This window comes from Gossypium raimondii, chromosome 12 (genome assembly GCF_025698545.1).
Source record: "Gossypium raimondii isolate GPD5lz chromosome 12, ASM2569854v1, whole genome shotgun sequence".
NCBI classification, from domain to species: Eukaryota; Viridiplantae; Streptophyta; class Magnoliopsida; order Malvales; family Malvaceae; genus Gossypium; species Gossypium raimondii.
The window spans coordinates 12918967-12940704 of record NC_068576.1 but is presented as its reverse complement, the minus strand read 5'-3'; the positions used below and the strand labels follow the sequence as shown (position 1 = coordinate 12940704).

The 21738-nt window shown below is 33.7% G+C and overlaps 1 protein-coding gene across 1 annotated transcript; it reads left to right on the top strand.

The window, feature by feature from the left end:
• The first annotated feature begins 214 nt into the window (after positions 1-214).
• LOC128035450 (uncharacterized) lies at positions 215-2627 on the top strand. The gene is made up of 5 exons (XM_052625191.1): positions 215-362; positions 533-828; positions 953-1133; positions 1898-1954; positions 2299-2627. Exons 1-5 carry the CDS (start codon positions 215-217, stop codon positions 2625-2627), a joined length of 1011 nt encoding a protein of 336 aa, XP_052481151.1.
• The last annotated feature ends 19111 nt before the right edge of the window (positions 2628-21738 follow it).

The window sequence follows — 21738 nt, the reverse complement described above, 5'->3', positions numbered from 1 at the left end:
GATGGTAGTCTGGTGCAAAAAAATACTAGTTTTTTTGTTTTTTAGAAATATGAAGCAATAATTGCTTCTTTAGAGAACACCAAGGACTTGGCTCAACTGAGAGTAGTAGAGTTGATTAGTTCTTTACAAGCATAGGAGAAGAGGAGGCAAATGAGGCAGGAAGGAAAAATAAAAAAAGCATTGAAGGTTAAGATACAGTAGGGTGAATGAAGAAATGAAAAGAAGTGGAAAGGGAAGAAGAGTGGTGGTAGTAGTGGTTCAAAAGTTGTTGCAAAAGGAAGTGGTGTTGGAAATTCCAACAAGTACTCTTCATGTAAGTATTGCGGAAAGCATAACCATCCTCATTTCAAGTGTTGGAGAAGGTCAGATGTGAAGTGTAGAAGGTGCAACTTGATGTGGCACATTGAGAGGTTCTACAAGGAAACAAAAAATCAATAGTAAGCTGGAGCACATGCTACAGTTAAAGAAGAAAAGAACCAGCTATTTGTTGGCTATTGCTTCTCATGAAACACTCTATGTCACGATTGGTTAGTTGATAGTGGTTGCACTAACTACATGATTTGTGATGAGGAGCTGTTTAAAAACCTTGACAAGTCATTAAAGTCAAGAGTGAGGATAGGAAATAGAGACTACTTAGAAGTGAAGGAAAAAGGCATAGTGGCAATAAATAGCTATGCTGGAACTAAGTTGATCTCAGATGTTTTGTTTGTACCTGAGATTGATCAAAACTTGTTGAGTGTGGGGCAATTGGTAAAGAAAGGGTTCAAGGTGATGCTTAAAGACGGAAGGTGTCTGATTCTTGACTCTAGTGGAAAAGAATTGTTTACGGTCAAGATGCAGAAAAAGAGTTTCTAACTCGAGAGACAAGTGACATTCAAGTGTCAAGTTAGTGACTAAATTATGGTATAAGATGTTAGGTTACTCTCATCACAAATGTCTGCAATTCATGCAGAAGTATGAGATGGCAATTGGGCTACCAATTTTGGAGTTGAACTCGAGGTACAAAGCTTGCTTGACTGGCAAGAAAACAAGGTTGCCTTTCAAAAACTCAACTTTAAGAGCCAAAAAGAAGTTGCAGCTGATCCACACTAATTTTGTGGTCTACAAGCAACTCTTTCATTTAATGGTAGCTGGTATTTCATTATATTTAATGATGATTTTTCTAGAATGTGCTAGATTTACTTTATGAAGCAAAAATCTGAGGTTGCTGAAGTATTTTTAAAGTATAAGAGAAGGGTTGAAATTTAAAGTGGCTATAAGATTTAGGTTGTCAGATTTGATAATGAGACTAAATATACCTAACCAAGTTTCAATGCTTTCTGTGAAGAGGTTAAGATAGAGAATTAATTCACTGCTCCTTACTCTTCACAACATAATGGAGTTACTATGAGGAAAAATAGGACCATATGGAGCTGGCTAGGTGCATGTTGTATAAGAAGTCCTTACCTAAGGAGTTTTGGGCTGAGGTATCTAACACAATTGTATTTTCGCTAAATAGATTGCCTACAAGGGTATTAGAGAAGAAAACATCTTAAGAAGCCTGGTTTGAGATGAAGCCAACTCTGAATAGGTGTTTGGTTGTTTATGTTTCTGTCATGTTCCATGGGTTAAGAGGGACAAGTTAAGAGAAAAATCTGAGTATGGATTTTTCTTTTTTGTTATAGCTTGGTGTCAAAAGCCTATATAATCTATCAACCTTAATAAGGGAAGATGATTGTAAGTAGAGATGTTCAATTCTTAAAAGATGAGTAGTGGGACAGGACAAGTGATGCTGAAGAAAAGAAGCAAGATTTTTCTCTCAATCCTAATAAACTTGTGGATGATACACTAGTTAGAGGCACATGAGTATTGAGTGATGTTTATTAGAGGTGTTGTGTGGATGTTCTTGAACCTGTAGGGTATGAGGAAGCCAAAGATGATCAAGAGTGGATGAAGGCAATGAAGGAAGAGCTAGGTATGATAGAGAAAAACAAAACATGAGAGCTAGTTGAAAGGCCTAGAAATAGAAGGGTGATTGGAGTGAAGTGGGTTTTCAGGACCAAACTTAATCCTGATGGCTTAGTGAACAAGTACAAGGCCAAGTTGGTGGTGAAGGGGTATGCACAGGTATAGGGAGTCGATTTTTTTGAAAATTTGCTCCTATGGCAAGGATGGACATAATCAGAATGCTTATGGCTGTGTCAGCTCAACAAGGTTGGAGGGTGTATCAGTTGGATATGAAGTCAACATTCATGAATGGAGTATTGGAGGAAGAAATCTTTATTGAGCAACTAGAGGCTTTCATCATACCTGGTTAAGAAGAGAAGGTTTATCTATTAAGGAAGGCTCTCTATGGGTTGAAACAAGCTCCCAAAGCATGGAACAACAAGATGGATGAGCATTTGCTTCACTTAGGCTTTGTGAAGAACCTGAGTGAATCCACTCTCTATATGAATAAGTCAAGAGTAGATCTAGTCATTGTATCTCTCTCTTTAGATGACATGTTGGTAACAGGAAGTGATGTAACTCAAATTAAAACATTCAAGAAGGATATGATGGAGGTATTTGAGATGACTAATCTTTGTCGGATGCATTACTTTCTAGGAATGAAGATAAAGCAGGGTCAAAATAAGGTGTTTCTCTGCTAAATGAAGTCTATAAAGGAGATTTTGAAGAGGTTCAATACAGAGAAATGCAAGAGTGTGAGCACTTGAATGAATTAGAAATAAAAACTTTATAAGATGGATGGGGAAAATCCTACAAATGAGAAGGTGTATAGGATTCTTGGTTGGTGTTTCATGCACCTCACATCCACTAGGTCAACCATCATGTACATTGTAAGTATTTTGTCCAAAATTCTCCATTGTGCAAGTAAAATTCATATGATTGCTGCAAAGAGGGTTTTAAGATACTTGATGGAGACACTTGCATATGGAATCAGTTTTAGCAAAGCTAAAAAGTTCAAGCTGCAAGGCTATTCTTATAGTGATTGGGTTGGACCACTAAATGATATGAGAAGCAGTTCAGGTTATTGCTTCAAATTTGGGTCAGTGACCGCACGTGAGCCTTCGAAGCCCAAACACCATGGTTGGGTGTAAAATTAACACTAAAACAAATATAACTATTGCAACTTTACTGCAAGTGTTACAGGTCAGTTGTAATATTTATAATGTTCAATGGAACACTAGAGTATTTCAAGGATCGAACCTACAGGAGTCAGCGATTAAGCAAATTCCTAGGCTAAGAGCATGCAAATTGAAGAGTCTAATTAACTAATCGTTAAATACCATAGTACAACAAGCCATTCAAAGGTTTGGTTATAGTAATTAATTACTTAAATTAACAAAGGACTAAATTGTAAAGAAAGCAAACTACACAAATATCAAATATGATTAAATACAATAACAGGAAGTGGATGGTTGTCTTTCGAATTATGGATCTAAATTGCTATTACTCCTTAATTGGATATATTTTACCTCACGACCTCAGCTTTACCAGTTTTGACTAATTAATTTGGTTTATCTCTCGACCTCACCAAGCTAACCAAAGACTTATCAAATTGATGCCATAAAAGTTCTCCTCTCGATCTCACTTATCTTGATTTTACCATAGGGTCATAAATCTTAAGTTTTTAAGTTTATTCGATTTAGTCTAATTTTACAATTTAGTCCCTGAACCTAAAAATCAATTACCCGACATTTTCATCAACCAACCCTTAAATATTTAGTCACTCATGCTTGTATTAAAACCTATTAACAGCAAGAATTCAAACATAAACAACATTAACTTCAACCCTAAGTAAATTAATAAAAACCCAAGTTTTCTTGCAAAAGCTTGGCTAGCATAAAAATGGAGGAAAGAACAATAAACAAAAACACTAAAGAAATGATTTTTAAAAAAGGAAATTAAAGAAAATTGAATAAAATTAACATGGGATTAAAATGTAAATACAAAAAAGGTTGAAGATTTAACTAAGCAAATGAAACCTAACTACAGTGATAACTAACTTAACTACCAACTATGGAACTAAAAAAACCAAAGAAAATGTGAAGGAAAAATAAAACCTAAGCTATGGAGAAGAGAAGAGAAAACTAAAACCCTAAAAGATGAAGAGAAACCTAAGAAACCTAAACTAAACTAAGGCTTGTACCTAGTGTTTTTCTCTCAGCCAATTTTGGCTTCTTTTAGCAACATTCTAACACAACTTCTTATGCCCAAAATACCCCTCAGGGTGTGTTTTTTTTATTGGTGTTGGAGTTGGACAAGGTCTGTCTAATACCTTCACCCAACCTGATTGTCGAATTCGGGGATAGAGTGTTAAAAAGGGACCCGATTTGTACTAAAAACCCAACTATAACTTAACAAATTTAAGTCGGAACTTAATTTAATTATGTCTTTTACAACAGAATCCTTAATTTCAAATGACAGTTTACTATCCTAAAATTTTGAACTTTTTAGTAACTACCGAGATACAATATTTTGACTTCAAAGAGAAGCCTCTCATAGTACCCCCTTCCTGTATGCATGATATTGCGTCGTCGTCAAATCCATGAATTTATTAAGCCTAGCTTTGTCCCTTCCCGAGTTCCTTGTTACGCAAATCTTGCAACCACAAGTCAAACCCTTAAAAGTTCGGATGACCTTAGTGAGTTTGTAGTTCACAAGAAAGTAGACCCCATCTTGTAAGAGTTTAAAATAAATAACACTAAATACGATTAATTCTTTGTTCATCTTAGAAAAACCTTTCTCCACCCTAAATGGTGGGTTCTGATTTATTTCCAAACTTATCCATTAGCACATAGATCATCAAGCAATCTTTCCCTTGAAAGTCCTACCAACCGCTGATAGGTCTTCATGATTCATCAAATGTCTCACTATATCTTTGGACTCTGGCCTTCCTTTACCTATATTCATTGACCCAACGTTCCCCATTGTGGCACCTTCCATCCATCATGTCCTAATTCAGTGGCCTTTCGGCCTATCCTCCCGAAGGCCCTTGGGTAATTACCCCTTGGTTATCATTCCAAATTTGTTCAGTCCATAGTGGATTCATTCCCTCATCGTAATCCAATAAAACTTACTCAGATTCCATCCGTTGGTATGACTAATGAGATCCCTTGTCACTCCGTTGAACCAAATTCTACTTGGTTTAAATAGTGGTCAAACTAATTCTTTGTAATCCGCTTTAATCGTATTATCTTACTTTTAAGCATAACACGCTATTTTCTACGGTCTGCTATGGCCTACAATACTCAACCCACTATCATTGGATGGTCGTCTGATTTCACGATTTCTTTTCATACTACATCCCCATGTAACTAGCCATTTGGCTTATACTTCCTCAATAGTTTCCTCCTTAAAAAAGAATAATCTTAACCAACAGATCTGTCATTCAATGTTTCCCTTTTCGTGACGTTCTCTTTATTTATCGATGGGGTTTAACAATCCCCTATTTCATTTAATACCACATCAGGCACCCCTAGTGTGTCTTTTCCATAACTAATTCTTATTGGGTTACTATCCATATGCCTTTTCAACTTCCCTGGTACCTATTTCGACAGACTGCTTCCTTTTCTATTCCATGTACCGCCTCTAGTGGATTCCTTCCTCATTTTTCAGGTAGTATCATCTTACTAACACTTACACTCCCCTTTTTCCTTCGTTTGTAAAGGTTTCCCAATTATCGTCTTGGCAAAATACAAATAATTTATTCCCTTTTTCCCATTCCTATTTTCATCTAACACATCATTTGTCCCCTTTATTTAATTTCATATGTTATACACTTGTTTTTGGAATAAAGCACCTAGGGATCATGCATACTGAACTAAAATGACGGATACTCATATACTCATGCAACCTTACTATGTACATAGTATTTTAGGGTTTGAGTGAAAAAACTCACTTGATGTTTCTTTGCCTTCTTCGCTTAGCTTTTTCGAACGTCGGAGCTTCCATTCTCCAAAAAGCTAAGCAAGAAAACCAAATCATGGGTTAAGATCAATAATCCTAGTTTTAAACTTAGTTTTCCAGAAACATGCAAAATCCTTAAAATGTTTCTGGAAGCCCTTAACTTTGGTTCCTAAATATTACGTATACTGAAGGATTCAGAACCTTACCAGCTTACTAGATTCTCTATTTTTGCTACTCAAATCTCATGAGCATCGTCTTTACAGAATTTCCACAGCTATCTCTCCTTTAGAGCAGCGAAAAAAGGAAAAGATAATGAAACAGATTGAAGAAGTGTCTCCCGGGAAGTCACTCTCCAACTATTTATAGCCCTCCCCACACTATCTTGAACCATGTAAAATCCATCAATTTTCAATCATTTTGTCCCCCACTAAGGGATCGGTTGGTTCTAATCTAGCCAAACCAGAATTGGATTTCAACCTTGTCCAATATCGTTTCTAACTTTTCTTATTTTTTTCTAACAGAGACTGCCATGTTGCGATGTCTTTCAATTTCACCCATAAATTATTCATAATTTTTCGATTTAAAGGAATCCGTGTGTGATAGTTTGCTCCTGCAGTTAGTTTTTGTCCCCTTGTGATAGTGGTATAGCGATACCCATGGTATGGTATCACGATACCCTCGTCAATCTTGAAGTGTGGGGTTGCCTTGGATGTTGGGTATCACAAGACCTATGGATAATATCATGATACCATTGTAGGTGGTCTCAATTCTTCTCGTTTCAACATTGTTAGGGGTATCATGACTTTCATGCTTCAATATCGTGCTACCCCCTCTAAATGACGTTTCCGTTCACTTTTGGGCCACCATTGACTCTCTACAACACTCAATCAACCATTAGGGTCCCTATGGTGCATTTGGCCATTTCAGGTCTCAAAAGTAATCGAAAACACACTAATTCACTTATTAAATATACAGACAAAAATTAAGTAAAAACATCATGAAAACATATAAATTGCTTAGAAACAAGCTCTTTAAGCGTACTAGGGAGTCTAATTTGACATATCAAGTTATGACAGATCAGTCAGGTTACTTTTCTTGGTGTTCAAAAAAACAAGAAATAGTGGCTCACTCAACTGCAGAAGCTTTGCAGCTACAACTACTGTGAACCAAGCCTTATGGTTGAGTAAGCTAATGGATGATATGTATTTGAAGCAAGAAGAAAGTATTAAGGTGTTTATGGATAATCAAGTTATTTTAGCTATTTCAATTAATCCTATATTTCATGGAAGAACAAAGAATTTTAAAGTCATGTATTATGTGCTGAGGGAAGTGTAGAAAATAGGTGAAGTGAAGTTAGTTTATTGTAAATCAAAAGACCAGATGACAAATATTTTTACTAAGTTTTTCCATTATTGTTGGTTTGAGTTTCTTAAGAACAAACTTGGTCACTTGAGTTTGGAGGATACTATTAGTGTCTCAATGCAAAGTCTTTGTTGTCATTAAGATAGTCTTAGTCAAAGTCAAAATTTCTAGGGAGATTGTTAGCTGGTTAGTAGTAGGAAACTAAGTTTGTTAGCTTGTTAGTTGTAGGAAGTTGAGTTTGTTAGCTTGATTCATGTATATAAGCATTGCTTGGTTAATGAATTTTTATCATCCTTCTCTATTTTTAGTTTTTGTGACTTCAACTAGTTCTTTGTTGAAACAACTTCTTTTTCTTATTTTTGATGTACTTTTTTCTTTTGCCTTTTCAAGTGCATTAAATATCTCTAAAATTTTTGTTTGTAATTATTGTTTTTACTTGGGTTAGAGGTTGGAAAAGGATGACAATAGAGGGTTCAAGTGAAAAGTTGATTAGTTTTGGGTTAGTTGGGAAAGAGGGAGCTGAGAAGGTGGTGTTGGGCTCAGTCATGAGGTGATGATGGGATGTTGGTGCTGCTTCCGATTTTGGATGGGTGAGGGAGGGCTGAATGAGAGTTCTAGAAGTTATGGTGTTTGATTGTTGGGAATGATATTAGTGATAGTGGTGAAGATGAGAAAAAGAGTGATCTGCTATAATTCGGTGTAGTAGATTAAACTAGTTTTTGCACTTTAGGAGCTTGAACACAAGCATTTTGGTTTCATTTTAATTATGTTTTCGCAGTTTTAGTTACATTTAATAAAATGTGTAATTTATGTTTTTTATTAACCTTAGGGGATGAATGAGGCCTAAGGGTGAGCTAAGATACTTTGTCAGCGTACAAAAGACAATTAGAAGGCGTACTAACTCGATACCAATCATTGTGTTGCAAAACAGAGTACTGAATGATGCAACATAGGGAGAAAAATAGGATAAGTTTAAGACTTCCTTCAATGTCGCGACACACCCCTGAAGACACCTTGAAGAGAGAGCATACAACTCTTGATCTTGCAACACAGGACCTAGTGTGTCGCAACATCACCTCTGTATGGGAAATAATTACGAGTCAGGGGCGTTTTGGCCTGTACAATCAAACATTAAGCACAAGGATGGTAGATGACCTAGTGTTAAAGATGATGGTCACTCTAAAGTATATAAATAGGCTTATTTAACATATATTATGGACAACTTTGGTATTGTATAATTTTCTTCTTAGATTTAGTCTTTAGTTTTTCTCTTTTTTTAGGCTTTAGGTTTATTTCATTTTTTTTATTTGCTTTTGTGGAAGAAACTAGATTTGTGAAACATAATCAAACTCTCTAAGGATTCTACATTCAATTCTAATACAAATTAGGCTTATTCTAAACTTTATACTCTTGAATTATTATTCATGTCTACTCTTCCTATCAAGTTTATACTATTTATGAGATCCATGAGGAACTAATCCTCCAACGGGGGATTAACAAGCGGAGGTATGATTAATTAACTATTTTGTAGGGTTCTCCTAGCGGATTAGCTGTTCAGGAAAGGAAGAATCTAAACCCTAGGCCTAACAACCCTAGGAAGTCATTAAGGTTGGAATTAACTCAAATTTGGTATGGCCTATCTGTTAACAGCTTAACCCTGAACCGGCCTGGATTATGAGCTTGAAAGATAAGTAGTTCTTGTTGAAAGATCAAAAAATCCTACTGGGATATCAACTATTTAGTTAAACAACAAAACCCGAAGCAACAATTGGTTATGATTACTGAAGCAAACTGATCACCCATATTCAGATTTGATACATTTTATTATTTGATTTCTCGTGATTTATTTATTTCTTTTCTTCGTGATTTATTTATTTCTTTTCTTTCTCTTATTATTATTATAGAACACAAAAACCTTTCTTTTTATTTTATTGTAATAGAATTCATTTAAAGTAATAATTAGATCTATTTATGCTTAGGTTAGAATTAATTTCGTGCTCGCCTCCCTTTAGTACAATCCTCAAAGTGCTTATCTACTCTATTGTAACTATATTACAACCTGACCCGTATACTTGTGGATACTGCGTTTTAATATATTTTGTGCAGGATTTCTACCCTGGACGTTGGTACGTCCAGAGGCGGCCAAGTTGTTCGCGCTGTTTCCGGGAGGCAATGTCATTGATTTAATTCTAATTTTTTTTCATGTTAATAGAATAATTTGGAATTTTTTTAGATTATAACCATGATTTTATTTTCTTATTTTTACTAATTTCTTCCCTTTGGGTTAGGGGTGAGCGTTCGATCGAATCAAATCGAATGAAAAAATTTCGAGTTAATCGAGTTGACGAATCATATTTTATCATCCTAACTCGATTTGAAATTTTCTTGAATCGAGTCAAGTGATATGGAATTTGAATCGAATCGAACCGAATATATTTGTTCGAGTTAAATTTAAAAAAATATTTTAGGCCCTTGTAATCACTGTCACCCACCATAATCAAATTTGCCTATCGTAATCAAATTTGTTATTAACTTTAATCTCCTTATAATTTATTTATTAATTTTTATATACTGGGTTAAGTTTTTGATTTCTTAGTTGCTTCAATTATCTTGATTCTTGTCACTATGTATTTTGAAATTAAAAATATATTAAATGTAAAAAATGTGATTTTTAATAAAAATTATCTTAAAGATAAAATGTGAATTGATACCAACATAAAATTTTAACACGAATATTTTATGACATCATCAATAAGTCAATTTTAGCAAAAATTTATAAATATTCAATACGATAAAACAATTCAATAATATAAATAGTAGAAAATGTAGAATTTAATTTAATAATATAAAGAGTAGATATAAATAAAATTATTATTATTTAGGTTTAGAAATTTTTTTGGATGATTTTAATTTTTTATTTAGGGGTAAAGGGTGAGAAGTAAAAGCTTAGGGGGAAATAAAAAGTTTTAGAGGTTGATGGGATAAATGGGAGGAGTAAAATTTTGGGAGGGAAATGTTCAAAAAAAATGGGGGGGGGGGAATGGGTTTGGGGTAGAAGTGGGTAGGATGGGAAGGGAGCAAAAGTTATGGGGGAAAGGGGGAGTGAGTAAAAGTTTTGGGAGGTGAAAAGGTTTAAGAGTTTGGGGTAATAATGTAAATTATTATAGTTTGATATTCGGTTTATTCGAATTATTCGAGTTATTTGAATTCGAAAACCAAACTTGATTCGAACTCGAAATTCAAAAAAAAATTCGAGTTGACTCGAATAACTCGAATAATTCTAATAACACTGTTCGCTTAACTCGAAATTTGAAATTTTTTTCAATTTTTTCGAGTGGAATCAAGTTTTGCTCACCCCTACTTTGGGTTTAGTGTCTGGCACGTATTAGGGGAACACCTATAGAGCCAGTTATAGATCCAAAAAGAATAATTCGCAGGAATCGTCGATAAAAACAATAGCAACAACAAATGCAGAATTAGCCACCTGTTGCAAGTAATTTACCTCCACAAGAAAATCTGTTGTTCAATGAAACTAACAATAACAACTTAGAAGATCCACCCTACCACCATAGCTACCCACAAACATTAATATGGCACGTAACGAAAGAACTTTGAGGGAATATGCACTACCGTATCTGGATATAGTTCAAGGGAGTATAGCGAGGCCAACTATCACAACCAATAACTTTGAGATCAAGCCATCCATCTTCTAGACCATGAATTCTTGGCAATATAACGAGGCCAACTATCATGGCCTTAATGAATTGAACGTACGAGGATATGTACGAATTAATAGAAAATATGGAAATGAATTCTTGGCAGTGGCCAACTGAACAATACACATATGGCCAAATACCATCTACGGTAAATGTTGTCTAAGAGGATGATAGATATCAACAGCTAGTGGATAGAATCAACCGTATAGAGTCTGAAAATAGTGTACCATCTATATATGGAAGAGACAAACCACTTTTCCATTATATCAACAATCCAACCAAGGACATGAATTACATTCGGAATAAGGGTGGAAACCTTTATTCAAATACATACAACCCTGGATAGAGAGATCACCTAAACTTGATACGAAGAGGAAATCAAGGAGGAGGTAATATGTCAGATTAGGTTAAAAATAATAATTATCAACCTCCTTATTTACAGAAACCTCAAGAAAGGGTCAACCCAAATGACCATACTATATGTAGTCAACACTTGGATCGGATTGAGGGGGAAATACAGTCAAGAGGATGGACATGAAGCAGGTGCAGTCTGAGTTCACCAATTCAAAAAAAATTGACTAAGCTGGAAAATCAGATGTGCCAATTGATGAGTATGATGGGAGATATTAAAAGGCAAATTAGCATCGGCATTCTAAGCAATACTAAAAATAATCCTCGAAAAGAAGGGAAAAATCATTTGACAGCAATTGCACTCTGTTTGGGCAAAATCATGAGTAGCCCAGAAACTCTATCACATGAGGAGAAAAAAGAGAATTCAGAAGATCTTCAAGAAGACCCCCGAGAGGCTGACAAATAACCAGAACCAAAGAAGGTAACTGAACTGGTAGCTAAGCTAGAGAAAGACGCGATCAAAGAACCTACCAACACACAGGTACCATTCCCTTCAAGGTTGGAAGAGAGACAAAAATGGGATAAAGATGAGTTTGTAAGCTTTTTGAACTTTTCTAAAACATTACATGTTCACTTTCCGTTAATTGAACTAATTGAGAAAGTCCCTAAGTACGCAAAATTTTCAAAGGAAATTATGTCTAGGCGTAGAAAAATTAAGGTAGGTGAACAAGTTAATATGAGTGCTTCTTGTAGTGCTATTATGTCTAGACAGGTTCCCCAAAAGCTAAAAGGCCCGAGAAGTTTTATAATCCCCATAGAAATAGGGACAATCTATTTTAATAAAGCTCTATGTGACTTAGGAGCTAGCATCAATTTAATGTTTTTATCTGTATATGAAAAACTCAGGCTAGGGGACCTAAAAAACACTCAAATCACACTACAATTGGCTAAAAGATCTTTAGTATAGCCAAAAGGAGTATTGGAAGATGTGTTAGTCAAAGCACGCAATTTCATCATCTCGAAAGATTTCGTAATGTTAGATTTTGAGGAAGACTGTGAGATACCTATCCTATTAGGAAGACCAATATTTGGAAAATAACGAGTTAACAATAAAGATCAATGGTGAGACCAATATTTTTAAATTTGGTTACCAGAAAGATGAAGTAAAGGGGGATAGATTAGGGAAATCATGTAACAAAATATCTGCAACTACCATTAACAACCCTGAGCAAGGGGAAGTGTTTTTTGTAATTAGTGCAGGACGAAAATGTAGGTACAAGGAGTAGGACAAGCAGAAGAAGGTGGAGTGGCATGACAGGCAATGGAATAACGCTGAAAGAACTAGAGAAACGTCCTTATATGCATGAATGGGGCTGTTAGATGAATCCGTCAGTAAAACTTGATGATTTGGACCAATATTTAATTTTTTGTCAATCATTGTATATATAACTAAACGTTTAGTCTAGATTTTAATTTGTATTAAATTTATGTTTTATAGGAACCGTGGCAATCTAGAAATTGGAAGTCTAGGAAAAAAATCCAGTGTCGCAAAACGGCAACCCCGTGTCGCAACACCAGGGCCAGAATCGAAAGAATTGAGAAAACTAACTCTATGTCGGAACATGGACTCTGTGTGTTGCGACACTGAAAATAGTATACCAAAAATTCTAAAATTCCAGAGTATGTCGCAAAATCAAACCCCGATGTCATGAAAACGATAGACTGCTAGGGATGTCACGACACAAACCCTTTGTCGTGGCATCGTTGCAATTTTATGCAGGGTTGACCCGACCCGAGACAACCCGGATATTTAACCCTTTTTTAAACCAATTTTTGAACACCAAAAACCCTTATTTTTCATATTTAACACACTTAACCATCACCTAAAACCTTTTTAACCTCTAATCTTCTCCAAATCCCTCAAATCTTTTAAAATCTAAAACTCTTAAAACCCCCAAAAAATTTTGGTCTTTCCATAATTTCTTGTGTAGCTCTTCTCCATGAAATTTTCTTCAGTGCAAGATTGGCATACTAGGCAGGGAACGATACAAAAGCGCTCTCAAGGAATCTCAAGAATCTTCTCTCAAGGTTAAGGGTTTCTCACTTAATTTTACTATTTCTTTAAAATTGTTGCTTGACATTTCGTTAGTTTTTTGCATACAATAGTATACAATATGCCTCCAAGAAAATTTAAAAGAACTAAAGAATCGGAACCATCGGTGGTTCAAAATCACGCCAATTTCTCGAATCCAAAAGTTGAGAAATATTTTGTAGAACTTTAAGGAAAAACCCTTATTCAAGAGAGGGGATTTGAACCATCGATGGTCCTCTATCAAGTGATATGATCTTTGGTTAAATATCATAGGTGGGAACATTTTTGTTCGATCCTAAAATACTATGTTGTAGTCCTTGTGGTTCAGGAATTTTACACATATTTGCGGGACCAAGAGTCTAGAAAAGTCGAAGGTCATTCATGGGAAACAATACCTATGCGAGGGAAAAAAGTATGAATCATCCCTTAGGTTATTTGTGAATTTCATAATTCTCCATTTTATGAAAAGATTTTATAGAAGAAATTGAGTTGGAATATTTTCGAGATATAAACATTAATAACATTATAAATGTCACCAAGTATAGATATTCCAACCTCTTTTAATAAAGTAATAATATTTCCTGAAGCAAAAATGTGAATTCAATTTCTGTGCAATAGAATAACTCCTACTTTTAATGTTTCTAATGTCAATGCTTTTCAAGCAGTTTTGCTTTACACTATTTTGCAGAAAAAATAGGTATGCATCGGAACATGGATATATCAAAATATGAAATAGTGCGTCAACAGCCAGATGGTGGGAGTCTTCTTTTCTCACTTAGGGATGACCTTATGCAAAAAAACAGGCGTTCTGATGGCATCTACGGAGCAATCAACGAAGCCACCCCGAAGCATAATTAGTGACACTTTGTATACACAGTACACTAAGCTTCGAGTGAAATAGATAATGGAATGGAACAAACGCTAGCAAGAGATGACGGCTGCTCCGGCACCGTCCCAAAGAAAAGCAAAACCAACCACTCGATAAGAAATTGGCGAGAGCAATCATCCCAAGTTAGATTAGATGATACACTGGATGCAGAAGTTAGGCCCCATTTTTTAGGAATTTGCATGACAGAAAAATATTAGAGTACCTAATTACATGGCATATATGTTCAAGCCGACACATTCAGAACAAGAGGAAGAGGAGCATGAAAACAAAGAGGAAGAAAGAACGGATGTGGGGAGGAAGATGATGAGATGGATCTTGTGGAGGATGACTAAACCTCTATTTTTTTTTTAAAAGATTGTATTAAATTTGGGATGATTTTAATATAATTACATTGTTAGGAATAGGAGTAATAATAGAATAGTAGTTACTTTGTGTATTGTTTAAATTTCCTATATAGGAACCCCATATGGAAATAAGCACAATGATTTTGAGCTCATTGCCTATGGAACTATCATGAACAATCGGACAACTTTTCTTATCTCTTTCACGGCCACACATTGAGGACAATGTGTTATCTAAAGTGTGTTATCTAAAGTGTGGAGGGTAACGTAGAATTTTTTTTATATTTTTATACTTTTCTTTGATTTTTCTTGTCAACTATGTGCTTGAGCTTGTAGAAATACAAGTGATTGGTTATGAGCATATACATAGGTTGATAGTATTTACGGTAAATTTGGCATGATGATAGGTAATTTTAATTTTTTTATTATTAGACTATTAAGCTCAATATATTACACTGTAAATAGGCATTAAGCAATTTCATATACCAAATGATATAAAGAATACAATGAAATGAGCATGCTAGTATGAATAAGAAATTACTGAAGTTGTGATTGTTTGGTTGACTAAATTTGTGAATATTGAGATATCTAGGGATGACCTAAGGCATTGTTTGGTATACACTGAGAGCCAAAAAACTAACCCTATTTATTCATCCTTAGTACTTATTTTGAGCCAAAAAAAACTCTTCTTGATGAACCTCTATACAAAACCCAAGCTAAAAACGATAATTTGTGCTTACCCTTTTTTGTGGTCCTGAACTACATGATTATAGATTTTCGGCCATGCATATTGAGGGATAAATAGATGCATTACAGTGGTTTTGTAAAACCAGAGTGGTAGGAAAGATTAATGGAGTATAGTGATTATAGGTTAGCTTAAAAGTGCAAAAAGAAAAAAAATTCAAAAATGAAATTACACAAGTAGAAAAAGTACGTGAAAAATAAAGGCATATGTGAGTGAGGTATCATGAAAAAGAAAAAGTTGCAAAAATAGAAAAACTTGTTCATTAAGTGTACAAAAAACTCATGAACTAGCCATAGATACTATATGACACTGAGATTTCCTATAATAAGAAAGAAGGAAGGTGAACGAAGGAGAAATTAGGCGGTGAGCAGGAAAAGTTCACTAAAGGGGAGAATAGGGGACAATATGATGTGTCAAATTATTTTCATGCTTGAAACTATTTGATGCTTACTATTCTTGAATTTTATACCTGTCTTAAGCCTCAGAATGTTACAAGCCAAAAAGCCCTATGTGATCTAGGTAAACTTATTTACAATTTCAAACCATACTGAATAATGGCATTTATGATTTTTTGTATTCTGCTACGATAATTAAATTACTTGTATAATTTATTGATGGATTCCTACATTTTGGACCCTTAATGCTTATATGCATTGTAATATACTAAACTTAGGTGTTTTATATCAAAAGTGGTAAGTCAGCTATATATCATGCCATTAGATGTTTATTCATGTGCTCCAAAACCAACATTTGTCCCATACTTGTTCAAGGGTCGTCTTTTTATTTACTATTTTTTGTTTTCTTTGCTTAAGGACAAGTAATGACTTAAGTGTGGGGGAGTTTGATCTATGTAATTCAGTGTAGCAGATTAAACTATTTTTCGTACTTTAGGAGCCTGAACACAAGCATTTTGGTTTCATTTTAATTATGTTTTCATAGTTTTAGTTACATTTAATAAAGGGTGCAATTTGAGTCTTTTGTTGACCTTAGGGGCTCAATAAGGCCTAAAGGTGAGCTAATATACTTTGTGAGCGTGCAGGATACCATCAGAAGGCGTGCTAACTCGATACTAGTCATTGTATTGCAAAACCCAGCACTGAATGTCGCAACATAATGAGCAGAATAGAAGAATTTGAAGACTGCCTTCAGTGTCATGACTCAGTCTGAAGATGTCGCGACATACCCATGAAGACAACTTGAAGAGAGAGCATATTGCCCTCGATGCCGCAACACAGGCCCTGGTGTGTCGTGACATCACCTCTGTACAAGAAATAATAACAAGCCAGGGGCATTTTGGTTTGCACAATCAAATGTTAAACACCAAGACGACAGCTGGCCTAGGGTTAAGGACGACAACCACTTTAAAGTCTATAAATAGGCTTATTTAACACATGTTATGGACAACTTTGATATTATATAATTTTCTTCTTAGATTTAGTCTTTAGTTTTTCTCTTTTCTTAGGCTTTAAGTTTATTTCAATTGTTTTTATTTGCTTTTATGAAACAAAACCAAACTCTATGAGGATTTTACATTCAATTCTAATACAAATCAAGCTTCTTCGAAACTTTATACTCTTGAATTATTATTCATGTCTACTCTTTCTATCAAGTTTATATTATTTATGAGATCCATTAGGAACTAATCCTCCTATGGAGGGTTAGCAAGTGGAGGTATAATTAATTAACTATTTTGTAGGGTTCTCCTAGTAGATCAGCTGTTCAGGAAAGAAAGAACCTAAACCCTAAGCCTGATAACCCTAAGAAGTCATTAAGGTGGGAATTAACCTAAATTTGTTATGGCCTATCTGTGAACACCTTAACCTTGAATTAGTTTGGACTGTGAGGTCGAGAGATAAGTAGTTCTTACCGACTCGTTATTTTAGTGGAAGATTAGAAAATCTTCTTAGGATGTCAACTAGTTGATTGAACAAGAAAACCCGAAGCAATAGTAGGTTATGATTACTGAAGCAAGCTAATCACCCATATTCAGATTTGATACATTCTATTATTTGATTTCTCGTGATTTATTTATTTCTTTACTTTCTCTTATTATTATTAGTATAGATCACAAAAACCTTTATTTTTATTTTATCGTAATAGAATTCATTTAAAGTACTAATTAGATCTATTTATGCTTAAATTAGAATTGGTTTAGTGCTCGCCTCTCTTTGGTACGATCCTCAGAGTGCTCATCTACTCCGTTATAACTATATTATAACTTGACCCGTATACTTGTGGATACCGCCTTTTCATAAATTTTGTGCAGGATTTCTATTCTGGACATTGGCATGTCCGGAGGCGGTCAGGGAGCTGGTAAGACGGGTTGAGTGGTTCAATATTGTGGAAAGTTTGGGAGTGAAGGAATCTAAAAATTTAAGGAGGTTGAAATGGTGGTGAACAAAAAATTATTTTTAATGTAAAATAATATGATAATGTGAATTAGTTAGGTAAAAGAACATGTGGAAAATATGTGGCATATTTAATGTGCCACATTAGATAAACGTTACCCCATTAACAACACTTAACAACTGGTTGGTGATTTTGTAATAATATAATAATTTTCGTGACAAATTTTTAAGATTTCAAAGTTGGGTGTTACCGAAACTTAATTTTAAACAAAATTTAAGGACAATTCGTGCAGTTTAACCATATCATGATGTCTCAATGTAGAATATCTCTATTCTGAAATGACATCTCCTTTGAAAAATATCGTTGAACTTAACATTTGTGAGATACTCAATGAGCAAAACATTGAATTTGAAGTATGAAAATCTAGTATGTTTTAGAAGAAAAATAAGAAGAAAAGTTCTTGAAGTTTTAAATTATATTTTTAAGAGATATGGATTGCTTTTAAGGAAAGGTTTTGTGAAATATCTGCCATCAAACTCAGGCAATTCATGAACAAGTTTGATAATTACAAGAAGTACCCAAATTATAACATGAAGCATCATGTAAGGCAAATGTCAAATATGATGAGTTGAAATACGCAAGTTACGATATCTTTCATAGACAATAAGTTTAAGAACTTATACGATCTTTGCCTCATAGTTGGGAACATATGAAAATGCACCTTAACCACAATGAAACATCAAGAATCTAAATTATGCTTCTAGTCATTCATAATTAAAAGATCATATTAAGGCAATTAACCTAATATTGATTTGTATATGGTAGGAACAAGTTCAAATGAAGCTTCGAGCTTCTAACATAAACCAACTGGTAGGCTTAAGAACAAAGCTTTTAAGAAACCAAAGATTAGCTCTCAAGGTAAAGAAAGTCTCCCAATGTATTTTGTGAGAAGAAGAACAAATCTAAAGTTAAGTGCTTTAATTGTGGCAACAATAGTCACTTTTCTCATGAATGCATTGAGCTAAAGAAAGTACAAACCCTTAAAGCATTTTTTTTAAATGTGATGAATGTAATAAAAAGTACTAATTTTCTTCTATTATTTATTGTATTACTGATCAATTATGGTCATTTGCATCTTGATATTGGAATGTGTTTAAGGAATTTTGTTAGACTTAGGTGCCACAAGCCATGTATTTAAGACTGGATGTGTTTGAGGATTTGTGTTAAATTCCATTAAAAACCAAAATGAATTATGAAAGAAACATAAGGGTTAAAGTCAAAGGTATTGGCACCTGCATGTTAAGATTACATGGTGAAAGACCCTTGATCCTACATGATGTGCTGTCTGTTCCCTAGATATGACATAATTTGGTCTCAATATTAGTTCTTTTTAATTATGACTTCAATTTTAACTTATCCAATACCAGTGTGGATTTATTTATGCAACACACATGTTATAGATATGGATATTTGTTGAATGGTTTATTTTTGTTAGATTTTGACTACACATCATGTGGTAATATTAATAAGACATATTGATAAGTTTAGCCACTAATGATTACTTCTTTTGTCACTTAAACCCCTTTTTTATCATTTTAGCCTTCAATCCTCAAATTTTAGTCAAAATGTTTCTCTTTGAACAGAAAAATGTATCAAACTATTAAAATTTTAATGACCCTAACGTGACAGCCTACTTGACAGTCCACGTGTACTACATTTCTGACATGAATAAATTTTTTTTAAAAGAACTCATGAACTTTTATGAATTTTTCATCAGTTTTTAGGGGGTTTCTTATTTTATAAAGAAAACGTGACTACCATATAGGCTACCTTGTCACTTCTGTTAAAAAAATTAACATTCTAATTCGTTTGAAGGTTAAGGTCAAAAGTGATCCAATAAAAACCAAATAGGGTCAAAATGACAAAATATGTAAATGTCAGGGGCTAAATTTATCATTATACCCATTCATAATTCTACTTTTTCTCTAGTTATTTTCTAATTATACAAATGTTGATGTGAACATTTGCATATGCTAGACTTTATCATATTAGACAATACAATATGTAAAGGTTAGCTAAAGATGGGTTATTAAGACCTATTAAAAAGTTAATTTAGCTATGTACTAAAATTGTCTAGCTAAAAATGTGAAGAAAACCATTTGGCAAAGGAACAAGAACTGGCTTTCCATTACAATTAATATATTCTAGTACAATCAACCCTCCCTATAACAACTATCGCCTATAACAACATTTCATTATAACAACCAAGTTTGAGGTAGAATCTATTTTTATACTTTATTTTTATCCTCTATAACAATTTTTATCTATAACAACAATAGCCATAAAACTATGAAGTACACACTCTTTACAAAATTAGTTCTCTATAACAATCTATTCTCTCAAATTTTATTAAAACTAGTTCTAGTCCTAAATGAAATAAATATAATAAATTTTAGTTAAGATATTATTTCAATAAATATTTAAATTTTACATGAAAATATATACATCATATTTTTAAAATAAAAATAATCTTTAATAAATGAAATTACATTTGTAAATTTTATTAAAGATATGGTTTAAATCTCACTAATTAAGAATATTATTAACATAATATAGTTTTTAATTTAAAGATTAAAAATTAAAACTATCCAAATTTCATATGATGTCATAAGTAAAAAATGTTCTTATAGGTGTATAACAACCACCTTTCTATAATATCCAAAATTTTAACATACACATGGGGTAGTTATAGAGAGGTTTGACTATATTTTATGACCCATCGAATGTTAGCACATGAATTGGATGAATATATTCATCACCTCTATAGATGATTTTACGCATTTCGGTTTAGTCTAATTTGATTTCTTTTACACACTTTGGTTTTATTTATTTGATTTCCCACAAGTCGTAAGCATTCTAATGCTTTAGAAGATATTCAACTTTAGTGGAAAATCAATTAGATAAAAATGTTAAGGCACTAAGGACCGATGTTTTTATAATTTGGATCGGTTAGATCACCTGTTCAAGGTTCGACTGGTTTATTCAGTTCGATCAACTAATCTAGTTTGATTAAATAAATTATTAAAAATTTAAAAATTTAAAAATAGAAAAATTCAATCCAATTGTCAATTCAACCTGTTCGTACCATTTTGTAGGTTAGTTGATTCAACCTATGCACCGTTCAATTCCTAATCCAATCGGTCCTGTAACACCCCTCACTTGATTTGATCGTCGAACCCGAGTTTCAGGATGCTACTACAGTTATCAAAACATTCACATGCAAATCACAGCATTGGATTCAATTAAACTCATCAAATTAATCCAAATTCATGCATAATAGAAATTATTAGTAAAGAAGGGACTAAATCAAGCATACAAACATAGTTTAACAGATTCGAGCATGATTAAGGACCAATCTGAAAATTTTGAAAACTTTGGAACTAGGTATTGATACCAAAGTAAAAAATATCGATACTTTTATGGTAGGTATCGATATTATAATCGGTATCAATACGGTTTTGGCGTTCTGTCATTTTCAAAACACTGTTCATTTGGTTAAGTATCAATACATTGGTCCCTAGTATTGGTTCTTTTACCCAGATGGTTAAAATCACAAATTTAGAAGTTCATTTCATGCTCAAATCTATATCTTAGCTCATAGATACATATAGGTACACAAATAACCTACAAATAACTCATCCAATCTATTACAAACATACAACCAATATGCCACATTTGGCACCTCAATCCAACAAATAAAATTCAAACATAATACCATATTTAAAACAGTTCAATATGCCCTTCAAGACACCTCAAAATAGTTAACATAGCATACCTCATTTAACTATTTATAACACATTATAATAATGTTTCAATATCAACCATTCAAGCATACACAATACCTTACCAAATTCATTCAAACCTATTATATACATACCATTCATTTACTAAGCATATTTCAAACATGCTACCTTATCACCACATAAGCATTATAACATACATGC

Bases quoted from the DNA above. Each gene is read 5' to 3' on its own strand.
- LOC128035450 (XM_052625191.1), top strand. From the start codon at position 215: ATGAAAAGAAGTGGAAAGGGAAGAAGAGTGGTGGTAGTAGTGGTTCAA. The intron at 363-532 runs GTCAGATGTGAA...ACGATTGGTTAG, and splicing joins CATTTCAAGTGTTGGAGAAG to TTGATAGTGGTTGCACTAAC. The intron at 1,134-1,897 runs GTATTTCATTAT...TTGAACCTGTAG, and splicing joins CTTTCATTTAATGGTAGCTG to GGTATGAGGAAGCCAAAGAT.